At 41.1% G+C, this 12,585-nt stretch overlaps 3 protein-coding genes across 3 annotated transcripts in view; 2 read left to right on the top strand and 1 right to left on the bottom strand.

Annotated features, from left to right (window-relative positions):
• Window positions 1-12,585, top strand: part of LOC135482654 (calcium/calmodulin-dependent protein kinase kinase 1-like) — a 300,476-nt gene that overhangs the window by 27,010 nt on the left and 260,881 nt on the right. The gene's annotated exons all lie outside the window — the stretch shown is intronic.
• The window catches only part of LOC135482655 (developmentally-regulated GTP-binding protein 1), a 520,179-nt gene that overhangs the window by 284,846 nt on the left and 222,748 nt on the right, over window positions 1-12,585 (top strand). The window lies entirely within an intron of this gene.
• On the bottom strand, window positions 11,606-12,556 carry LOC135499762 (uncharacterized). Its single transcript, XM_064790713.1, has one exon. It carries the CDS (start codon window positions 12,554-12,556, stop codon window positions 11,606-11,608), a length of 951 nt encoding a protein of 316 aa, XP_064646783.1.

Raw genomic sequence — 12,585 nt, 5'->3', positions numbered from 1 at the left:
TCTTGGTGCCGCTGCAAACGCAATTGCCGCTCAGCTGCCAAATGACGCTGTCTGAAGCACCGCCGACATCTATTATATCCATTCATTCTCATTATTTGCATCATGAACACAAAAACCATAGCAAACCCTTCATTTTCACGATTATTATCATTCAACTCGTTCGGCGAGACAAGACCACAGTTGATTTTTTAAGCCTTTCAGCAGTTAAATTGTCAATGTTTGACCGCGACGCATCAAATACTGCGTGGGGTTGTGAATCTGAAATTTAGATTATGTTATTCCGGACAGTCGGGCAAGTAAATGGTGAAAATTCAACTGGTAGTTGACCACGGAAATTTTCTGATAATCGACAAATTAGACAGACATTGATATTTCCACTCTTTTCAGCCAACTGGCAGAAAAAACTCAAAACATGCCCCCTTTTACCAAATTAGCGAAATTCGAAATTAATTTTTTCATCAAATAATTTCTTTATATCTGTAGACTTGCCACAGTAGATATTTTTTCAATACCTCTCCAAATATGTACTTGAGAGTTAAAAACATGCACTCGTCTAATTGATAGGCCTCGACCACCCAACCTATGAATATTCATTAGTGGGCGCAGCCATCTTGGAATGAATAACCTTGACCTTGACTAAGCAGTTTGGTTTGTTGTTTGTAGATGGGGCTGTGATAAATACGGACTAGTGAGATTCGTGTCTGAACACGGCCAGTTCAGAGTGAGAGCTTAATCCGCATTCCGAAGTGCGGACTACGGAATACGATTTAAATCCACATCTAGTGTGAACGCAGCATTATAGAAGAAAAAGAGCATTATGTCAGTAGTTAATTTCTTATTTGGGGGTACAACTCCTCTACAAGGAGGATACCGCGGTGACGTCATATCATGTGATCACATCCCATATTAGTGATCGCTATGGCCAATCAGATTCAGTCTACTGACAGCAACAGCACTGAACACATCTCCACGTCCCACTGTCTGGTGCGCTCCTGTACACAAAAACACCAATAGACATGAAATATTGCAATACCTAGTATGGATTCTTCCTGTGTAAAATAAAATTTACAGAGCAGATTAACTTCCACAAATAAAAAAGACGTTTGGCGTGGCCAAAGTGCGGAAATAATGTCTCCGCTAAAATACACTACGAAATACACTAGGCAATGCACTACGCGATACACGGTAGAGATGCAGTTGAGTTTGTTATTGTTTTGACTTAGAAGCCCGCCCATATCATAATATATTCATGTATTCATGAAGTATGAACTCATTTCTGTCCCATACAACTCTAAGAACAGTCAATTTCTCCTTTAATCATCACCGAAACCGCGATATCCGCAAGAAGATTTTGTTCTAGTGTCCGAAAATGCATGATCTTACAGGAGTGCTAACTCGACAAATAGAGGGGATCTATGGGGATCTATGCGAGTTTTAGGTCCTACAGGTCTCGAACTTGTAAAATCTGTAAACATGCCTCCAAATCCCATTATGATAATGAAGAGATTGCCCCATATCTGGGAGACTGTTTTGAAACCATCGCTAATTTTGGAAGATCGGTGCCCGGCTATTTGGTTTTAAAAACCCTATTTTTCCCCATCAAAACAGCACTTTTCATTATTCAAATGATAACTTATTGTCTGAAGACTTATTTCATAGCAGAAAAGTACTAATAACTCTGATTTGATGCGAAAAATCTAACTTTGTTTGATGACTTGATTTTCCCTTGGCCGTGGATCGAGTTTGTTTACAATATGCAGCGCCATCTTGGAAAAGCCGTGACGTCACCGCGGTATCCTCCTTGACTCCTCTAAATCAAATTCCAAGGAGTGGCACCATTTCTGGCTCGATAGTCCTTCCTCATAAACCACTCTTTCAATGTTTTGTCGTCATTCCACATCTTAGCAGCTGGCTTGACCAACAAAATGCTTTCTGAAAAGAAGACAAAGACAGGATACAGATTAATTATGAGTTATATACACACCCAATACTGTAAACTTCAATGGGCATGATGAAATGGAGTAAAAGTTTGTAGTATGAATGTCTCAAGATTATACAATGTTCACTGTACCGGTACCAGGCCATCAGTCACAAGCAAGTCCAGTCATCAAACCATCATGTTACATGAAGCAAACTCCTAATTTAATTTTGCAGCAGTACAGTGGGGTATATAGCCAACACAATTTGACAAAAGTCCTATTGAAAACTATGAATGGTCAACTCCGAAACATCGCAACTTATTATAAATGGTATATATCCACTGAGGTTTATAGGACTTTAAAATCCTCATTTCTCAAGTCTGTAAGAAGTTCATAATAAGTAAAGAAAACATATCCACTGGTTATGTATTCTAATTTATATTCCTTCAATAACTACAGACTCCACAAGTCCATCATACCACACAGTGCCTTTGTCAACTTTCCAAGCATGACTAATGTTCCTACCGACAAGTATTGTGGGGTCTATCACTGCAGCAATGACTACACTATTTTCTGGTATTGTCATTTTCATCAGCTGTCGCAAGTTATCCTACAAAGTGTCCAAGGAGTGGACTTTCTGCTTGGCAGAAAAGGCGAAAAGCTTCCCATCAGCATTCTGGTTGAGTATTGTCTTTCGACCCGGATCTGGGCTCTGACAGCCCCTATTTTAGAACAGTCAGACTTCAGACCTAGTGCCTGAACCATATCGTCAAGGCTACGCGAGAGACCTCCACACTTGAAAATATCTTCTAACATAATTTCTTTCTGTTCACGCTGAGACTCCTCCTTCACTGCCTTCTCTTCTTCTTCTTCAATTTTGCAACTTGAATTCCTTTTATCCTTCTTTCCTCCTCCTTCGTATGAATCCTAGATTTTCTAGCTTCCTTCCTAGCAACCAACACAATCCTCTCCTTCTGGACATCATTCTGCTTTTCAAGCCATTCACCAGTTTTATTCTCCACATACAAGATCATTGGCACCCTTTTTAGCTCAGCTGACAAAGTCAGCGAAGCTGGCAATATTACTAAGGGAATGGTGTCCGTCCTTCCTTCCTTCCTTCCGTCCGTGTCACTTTTGGACATTTTGTAACCGTAAGACCTAGGCACTTTGTTGACGCTGCTAAATTAGGAGTAGCCCAAGGGGAACTAAGAAACCAAAAATCACCGCGATCCGACCTACATTTGGCGAATGAGGTCATCGGGAAGTTTAGACTTCTTTCCTTTATACCTCGGTCCACAGAGGAAATATTGTTTTCAAATCTGGCCGAATATTTTTTAATAACTTTTCATTTTGACTTGTTATTGAATTAGTTTAGTTTTCACTGCCAGTTGGCGCTACAGGCACATTTGACTGATTTTTTGACGATTCAAAAGCCCAGGTTATGACGTATAATTGCGCAGTTGTATTCTGCGCATTGAATTGGCCAAGGAACCAGGCTATATTTCAGCATACCCACTGTGACCAGTCTAAAGATGGAAGATTGATTTTGCAACAAGTAACCAATTTTCTGCCAAAAAGTAGTCAAGTAGGCGATATTATCACTAGCTCCTTTCAGTCGGTAGTCATAACGTCTTAAGGGAATACTTTCAGAAATTAGTTCTTGAAAATTTGGCCACAATTCTGTGAAAACGATATCGGAAGTGCCGCTCTGTTCCCGATGTATTTTGAAGTGGAGAATTCCCACAGTATGTGCAGTGAATCGGCATGATTCTGTTTGCATATTAGTTTTTAGTGCTAAGATTCTTACATGAGTAAAAAGTAGACATTCCAAGCAACACAATAATGTTACTCCTATAAAAATTGATTCAAAATTGACGGAGCTACGGCATTCTGTTCGGCAATTGGCAGCGCTGATAAAATACATTGCATGCTAATGCATGCCAAATGGCACACTTTAAAAAGCGCTCATTGGACAACGTAGGGAATCACCAGAAATGACGTCATCACTGGTCTAAATCTTCTATATAATGATACTGGAAGGGGACGAATAAAGTCACACTTAGAGGCGTTGGATCGCCTTGAAATTTTGCATGAATGGTGGTGACACCTTACCCTGATGCAACGTCTTGGTTTTGTTCAAAAATTTACTTCAGCGGAGCAGTAATGAGGGATTTCTAATCGGACACTGTCAATTCTCCTTACCACTCACAGAAGCCAAGCCATTGCTGTTAAGTTATGCAGGGGCATAACCAATTACCTGCACTCCCTGTGGGGTGAAGAACATTACCTTTTGAACAGCTGGCTGTAGGGGGATGATCGGTACACCTGCTGACCTGCTGAACCCAGGTTAATGTTATTTTCAATCCACGCTTGCAGGTCACCTGATTTTCGAGATTTCGCGGGAAATGAAATTGTAAACAAACACATGTGTGCAGTTCAAATGTAAACAAAAATGTATTTTTGGTACTTTTGGTTGCTGGACTTGGGTTTTCCCGCAGTTAGGAGCTGGGGTCAAATTGGTGGTCTATTGTTTATGGGTGCTGTTTTAGTCAGAGGTAGTCCTTGATTATGAAGGGATTTTCAAATTAAGGTGACCATGGTCTTTTTATGTGCTTACCACAGCTTTCAATACTTGATGTATCTGAAGAGGCGCGCGGAACCTGACATGGTCTTACCAAGGAGCTGCTCACGGTGCTGAACTTCTAGCTTGCCTGTCGACTAAGTGCCTTTTTGGCTGAGACATTGCTACATGTAGGAGGAGCACGCATTTTAAAGTTATAGTAGTAATATTACAGTTGGTTCGAGCCATTTTGAAGCCGACATGTGAAGGCCTATCTGGGTTCTCCTTCTTCTCCGTATAAAAAGGGGCATATTGCTGACTAAGGAACGAGGCATATTGACATTGCCTTATCATCCCTATCAGACCAATTGATATACTTTTATATGCACGCATGCATCACGCCATTGCAGGGTCCGAGTCTGTGGACAATTGGTTTGATTAATTTGTTTCTTCGATATTGCTCCTTTATTGCATTAGATTTTCATCGCAATTCAATCTATTCAAGATATAGCCAATTTGAACCTGTCTGCGCCAAGGATAGATTGGTTCCCGATCGACTCACTAGGGATACGCAGTAGAGCACAATGTCATGAAAAACGACCCTTTGTATTGTAAATTCCAATCACCTGCAGGACAGGTCAATTTCTCTCAATGAAATTAATTTTGTTGACTCCTGTAATCTCTACCTTATTAAAAAAAAAAGACAGTGGTGTTAGTCCCAAACTGGTCATTTCTATTTATTTTGACCTCTCAATTACAGACAGCATTTTGTATCCTTCTGCTATACAACCCAGCCTGGACATACCACAGTTGTCCATGGAGAAGTCTCATCCTCTCTGACACTTCTTTTCTGTAAAGCTACCGATACAACATACTGAATTAGGGATATCTTCCGTTGCCTCCTGTAATATTTACATACCATGGCTGATTAGTTCAATCATATTTCATCCAGCTGGCAGCTCTGCATTGGAAATTTTAGTGGTATAACGTGTTCTCTTGACCTTCAAACAGTAGTATAAAGCCGATATTTACTACTTTACACCCTTAGTCCTATGTTATTAGGTCATCCAGCTGAGCGCCAGGCCCTTGGGCCTCTTGTTACTGACTGGACTTTGGAATTAAATGTTGAGTATGGCAGCAGCACTTCACCCCGTTCTTGGTAGAGACGCCATGACTCTCGTATATTTTTAGATTCGTCAACCATTTGGATGATCTGTCCATTCATAGGCCTGAAACATGATTGCCCAGGCGTAGTATGATGCCTTCCCCTGAAATAAAACCAAGATATATATAATTATTATCCTATGAAAGCCAGCAAAATCATCTAAATCAAGCTCACAAACGCTAATGAGTGAAAGTTTTTTATAATTAAGGAATATTTGGTCAAAATTCCCTGAAAAAACACAGTATAATCAGTGCTGTATGAAAGAAAGGGTTAAAGTTGTAGTTCCAAGAATCGCCGCCAGGGAAGAAGACGATCCATGACAGGCCTCAAGAACATCGCAAAAAACCTATTTAAAATATTCAAAACTACTTAGCTTTCATATTCATTAGATGTTATATTTTAGGATTATGTGGTACAATAACATTAGTTTGCGTAGATAGGGAGGATGGCGAGGGATCTTGTAGAAATAATTCACCATCGCAGCGATCCAAGATGGCAGCGCCCATGATGCTGTGGACCTAGCTGCACAAATACACGCAAAGCTCCTGTCTGCTAAAACTGATCCTAATAAAAACTCTGGCACATTATTATTATTTTATAATATATCAAAAAGTCATTCGTTCCGGTGTTTATCATCATTGTACCGATTTCTGAATGAAACGTACTTTCAACACTGTCCCTTACTCGCGCAAGCTAAATGAGATGAGTTCATGTAGAAAGAGGGCACAATCTTTCCAGTGGTGTACAGCACCAATTGGTCATTCTTTGAAAAGTGCTTTCAAAACTCATTTTGACGTGGGTGTCATTTGCAATTGAGAGAACATCCTGACGTCACGCACTTTCGGGAAAACTGTTGAGCGTGACCATAGTGAGAAAACGAGCCCAAAACATGGTCTCTCCAACCGGTCAGGTCTGAGCGAATACTGCGGAGAGTGCCTTCTTCTGATTTTGTGGGTAGTGTGAACGAACAAACTTTTGGATAGCATGAACCTTTGGATAGTTTTGACTCGATCCTTGGTAGAACTATTAATACTAATAATATTTGAGTGGTCACTCAACAAACTGACTCTAGCCATTTTATAGGTATTAGTGATAGTGGATAGTTGTTGAACTTGGAACAAAACCAAAAGTCGGCAACCAAAAACCTGCTGACCTGCTGAACCCAGGTTAATGTTATTTTCAATCCACGCTTGCAGGTCACCTGATTTTCGAGATTTCGCGGGAAATGAAATTGTAAACAAACACATGTGTGCAGTTCAAATGTAAACAAAAATGTATTTTTGGTACTTTTGGTTGCTGGACTTGGGTTTTCCCGCAGTTAGGAGCTGGGGTCAAATTGGTGGTCTATTGTTTATGGGTGCTGTTTTAGTCAGAGGTAGTCCTTGATTATGAAGGGATTTTCAAATTAAGGTGACCATGGTCTTTTTATGTGCTTACCACAGCTTTCAATACTTGATGTATCTGAAGAGGCGCGCGGAACCTGACATGGTCTTACCAAGGAGCTGCTCACGGTGCTGAACTTCTAGCTTGCCTGTCGACTAAGTGCCTTTTTGGCTGAGACATTGCTACATGTAGGAGGAGCACGCATTTTAAAGTTATAGTAGTAATATTACAGTTGGTTCGAGCCATTTTGAAGCCGACATGTGAAGGCCTATCTGGGTTCTCCTTCTTCTCCGTATAAAAAGGGGCATATTGCTGACTAAGGAACGAGGCATATTGACATTGCCTTATCATCCCTATCAGACCAATTGATATACTTTTATATGCACGCATGCATCACGCCATTGCAGGGTCCGAGTCTGTGGACAATTGGTTTGATTAATTTGTTTCTTCGATATTGCTCCTTTATTGCATTAGATTTTCATCGCAATTCAATCTATTCAAGATATAGCCAATTTGAACCTGTCTGCGCCAAGGATAGATTGGTTCCCGATCGACTCACTAGGGATACGCAGTAGAGCACAATGTCATGAAAAACGACCCTTTGTATTGTAAATTCCAATCACCTGCAGGACAGGTCAATTTCTCTCAATGAAATTAATTTTGTTGACTCCTGTAATCTCTACCTTATTAAAAAAAAAAGACAGTGGTGTTAGTCCCAAACTGGTCATTTCTATTTATTTTGACCTCTCAATTACAGACAGCATTTTGTATCCTTCTGCTATACAACCCAGCCTGGACATACCACAGTTGTCCATGGAGAAGTCTCATCCTCTCTGACACTTCTTTTCTGTAAAGCTACCGATACAACATACTGAATTAGGGATATCTTCCGTTGCCTCCTGTAATATTTACATACCATGGCTGATTAGTTCAATCATATTTCATCCAGCTGGCAGCTCTGCATTGGAAATTTTAGTGGTATAACGTGTTCTCTTGACCTTCAAACAGTAGTATAAAGCCGATATTTACTACTTTACACCCTTAGTCCTATGTTATTAGGTCATCCAGCTGAGCACCAGGCCCTTGGGCCTCTTGTTACTGACTGGACTTTGGAATTAAATGTTGAGTATGGCAGCAGCACTTCACCCCGTTCTTGGTAGAGACGCCATGACTCTCGTATATTTTTAGATTCGTCAACCATTTGGATGATCTGTCCATTCATAGGCCTGAAACATGATTGCCCAGGCGTAGTATGATGCCTTCCCCTGAAATAAAACCAAGATATATATAATTATTATCCTATGAAAGCCAGCAAAATCATCTAAATCAAGCTCACAAACGCTAATGAGTGAAAGTTTTTTATAATTAAGGAATATTTGGTCAAAATTCCCTGAAAAAACACAGTATAATCAGTGCTGTATGAAAGAAAGGGTTAAAGTTGTAGTTCCAAGAATCGCCGCCAGGGAAGAAGACGATCCAAGACAGGCCTCAAGAACATCGCAAAAAACCTATTTAAAATATTCAAAACTACTTAGCTTTCATATTCATTAGATGTTATATTTTAGGATTATGTGGTACAATAACATTAGTTTGCGTCGATAGGGAGGATGGCGAGGGATCTTGTAGAAATAATTCACCATCGCAGCGATCCAAGATGGCAGCGCCCATGATGCTGTGGACCTAGCTGCACAAATACACGCAAAGCTCCTGTCTGCTAAAACTGATCCTAATAAAAACTCTGGCACATTATTATTATTTTATAATATATCAAAAAGTCATTCGTTCCGGTGTTTATCATCATTGTACCGATTTCTGAATGAAACGTACTTTCAACACTGTCCCTTACTCGCGCAAGCTAAATGAGATGAGTTCATGTAGAAAGAGGGCACAATCTTTCCAGTGGTGTACAGCACCAATTGGTCATTCTTTGAAAAGTGCTTTCAAAACTCATTTTGACGTGGGTGTCATTTGCAATTGAGAGAACATCCTGACGTCACGCACTTTCGGGAAAACTGTTGAGCGTGACCATAGTGAGAAAACGAGCCCAAAACATGGTCTCTCCAACCGGTCAGGTCTGAGCGAATACTGCGGAGAGTGCCTTCTTCTGATTTTGTGGGTAGTGTGAACGAACAAACTTTTGGATAGCATGAACCTTTGGATAGTTTTGACTCGATCCTTGGTAGAACTATTAATACTAATAATATTTGAGTGGTCACTCAACAAACTGACTCTAGCCATTTTATAGGTATTAGTGATAGTGGATAGTTGTTGAACTTGGAACAAAACCAAAAGTCGGCAAAATTGATAAATTAGTGAAAGAAAAACTGGCAATCAAACAGCAAGTGAACATTATATATGAGCAAGTGAACAGGCTTTATGATTTGGATAGGGTCGACTCAAAGAGGGTGTCGCTGAGAATATTGGAGAAGAAAAACGAAGCGTTGTATACGTATAAGGAATGATACGAAAACATATACAAGGAATTGGTCGAAGAAGCAGAGGAAAACGACCTAGCGGGATTACAGAAGGCATACAGAGCAATCTAGGATGTGTGTTCCGAAATAACGAATATGATCGAGAAAATCTTGGCTATGCCTTTTCCTCCCGTGAAATCGGAACCGAAAACTGCAGATCCAGCGGTGATGGCGTTGGTGAAGCAACTCATGGATTCACAAAAGGAAAGCATGAAGGAATTGCTGGAATCGCAAAGTAAGCTGCTTTTATCGTTCAAAGATTTAGTCAGTAAATCATAATTTCCTGGTGGATTTTGCTGGATTTTCAGAACTCAATTTGAAAACTTTCAGTGGTGGCTATACCGAATGAAAGGAGTTCCTTGCCATTTTCGTGTGTGCTGTACATGATGAAAAAATTTGAAGCCTGTGCAAAAACTGCAGTACCAGGGCGAGGTGTTCAGTTTGGTCAATAGTTCGATGTTGAAGGATGAGAACTAGGAAGTAGCATTTGGGAATGAGATATGACATTGTTCGGACAATCAGAGATGCTCATTTTCACGTTTTCAATTTGTTTCGATGCAGTTGCAAAACGCAAAAATGACATGTACTTGCAAGCGTAAACACTGGAGGAATCAGATTCATACGCGGTTCCAACCACAGCCCAACCCAACTTGGTAGGAATAGCCATGGGCAAATGATTAGGTCCTTAGGGAACCTCAAGTTGTGTCATTGCACCCTTGACATTTGCCCCAATCAGTATTGTCACATGATTAGGATCAATAAATATCACAGAGAGGTTGTGGGCCGGGTAACCAAGGCTTTGACCCAAGAAGCATCTAAGTCCAAATAACGAAGAAGATTGATTTCCTTGATATATTGTATTGGCTATAAACAGACATAAAAAACAACACAGTTATGAAAGATGTACATACAGCTTGACGGTTCTAATACTTCTACCCCTTCAATCAGTTGATTACCCATAAGCTAATTATCTTCGTAACCACGTGACCTGTCAATCATTTCAAGTAGTGATCGACCAATCACTGGAGGTTCCCGACATTCTCCAGGGGCACTAAAGATTCAGAAATACACGTTGTTTACACAAATCGAAACGAAAGCTATCTATATGAGAAACTATGAACGAGTGTATACTCAAACTACAAACTACAAACAATTAAACATGCCCAAACTGATTGTCATTCAATATAACTAACTAGTAAACTTTCACACCCAGTGCTGGAAGCAGGATCGTAAGCATTGCGTTGTGTTGAGAGTATTATAAGTGATTAAAGTAGTGGGTGTTTTAGTCCAAAGATCGAATGAGGTTCGGAATCTAAATTACCAATTCCGAAAACAATGTATTCATGTTGACGTCGCAAAAGTCTGGTAAAATGTATCGATATGGACCATCAATACCATGTTCCTACGTGCGTGACTCGGAGTTCAGTGTTTTACATCTAAGATGAGCAGTTCAGCTTGGAGCAATTTCTGGCTCCAGTTTCTGGTTTTGGAGCGGGCCTCGGTTGCGGCGCAGCGAGGCAACAAGGTTCTCGTATTGTCCGATTGCTCAGATTCAGGTTTTGCATTGTCATTCTCCTGTTTTTTCGGAGGAGTGTTACACGTAATTTCGAGTGGGTAGAGTTTTGCGATTGGCCTCGAAGTTCGACCATTTTTAGTCTTTATTATTACAGATCTGACCAGATTGTCTTTCCCATAGTTCAGTTCTTCCATGATTGCTAAGTCCCAATACAGTCTGCGTTTTTCATCACTGTGGACAAGAACAACGTCTCCTACTTTGACAGTGTTTTCAAGTTTCCTGCCGCAATTCTCTAAGTGCCTTTCGCGAAACGCAGGGAGGTACTCGGTTCGCCACCTTTCCCAGAAGTGTTGAAATAGAAAAGCGAGGTGCTTCACGCGCTTTCTCATGGCGTTTTCGTTTATCACAAAGTCAGTTCAGTTTCATCTACGCGTGAGTATGGCAAAGTGGTCATTAGGCGACCATGGACGAGGTGCGCCGGAGTCAACGGATCAAAGTCACCAACGTAGGTTAGCGGTCTGTTATTCAGAACAGCTTCAACTTGTGTGATTAGAGTCATTAGTTCGTCCAGGTTGACGCGTGCGCGGCCTAACACCTTTTTAATTGTTGTCTTCGCAAGTCCGATTGCGCGCTCAAAGAAGCCTCCCCACCAGGAGCTCTCTTGGGATTGAATGTCCAGGTAATGCGGTGGTTAGCCATGTATGTCTTGACTTCAAGCGAATCCTTTAATTTTTTCAACTCTGATGCGGCAGATTCGAATGTGGTTGCGTTATCTGATATCATCTGAGAAGGTACGGAACGACGGGCAGTAAATCTTCGAAACGCGTTCAGAAAAGATGCCGTTGTCATATCGGGTACGAGTTCGAGGTGGATTGCTCGAGTCACTGCGCAAGTAAACAAACACACATAGACTTTGATTTCATCGCTCTTCCCTTTCAGTAGGACATAGAGGGCGCCTGTAAAGTTGCATCCACAAACCTGAAATGGATTTGCTTCTTGTAGTCTGAACGCTTGTAGTGGGGGTGATACAGGTTTCTTGTATGGTTTACCGGTAACACGCTTGCAGGCGACACATTTGCGGACGATCGAGAACACGACTTCGCGAATTCGCGGAATCCAGTATCGTTGTCTGGGATGGGTAACAGTTCCTTGTGTCCCTGTATGAAGACACGTCCAGTGGGCGTGTCGTACCATGAGGTCCGTGAAGTGGTGTTTTCTCGGGAGTAGAAGTGGGAATTTCGTTTCTTCTCTGATTGGCGCGTTGTTTAATCTACCGTTGAGTCGTAAGTAGCTCCCAGCGTCAAGGAATAATTGAAGTTGTTGTACCAGTGGAGCCCGTTTGGCGGAGGGTTTGTTTAAGGCGTGGATTTCCTGCTTAAATTCTCTGGTTTGTACAGTCTTTATCCATAACAGTTCGGCCTCATTCATCGCATTGGCGTCGATGTCAATATCCGGCCGTTCTCCCTTGAATTCTTTCACAGCTTTCTGGACCATGGCGGTAACGCGCAGAAGTGTTTTGAGCGAGTGATAATCCTTCATATGGATTATACAATCAAGTCCGGTTCCCG

The sequence above is a fragment of the Lineus longissimus genome, chromosome 2, assembly GCF_910592395.1.
Source record: "Lineus longissimus chromosome 2, tnLinLong1.2, whole genome shotgun sequence".
In the NCBI taxonomy this organism is placed as follows: domain Eukaryota; kingdom Metazoa; phylum Nemertea; class Pilidiophora; order Heteronemertea; family Lineidae; genus Lineus; species Lineus longissimus.
This window is presented reverse-complemented; position numbering and strand designations above follow the sequence as displayed.

What these genes read in the sequence shown, in the direction of transcription:
- LOC135499762 (XM_064790713.1), bottom strand. Translation starts at nt 12,556, where the DNA reads ATGAAGGATTATCACTCGCTCAAAACACTTCTGCGCGTTACCGCCATG.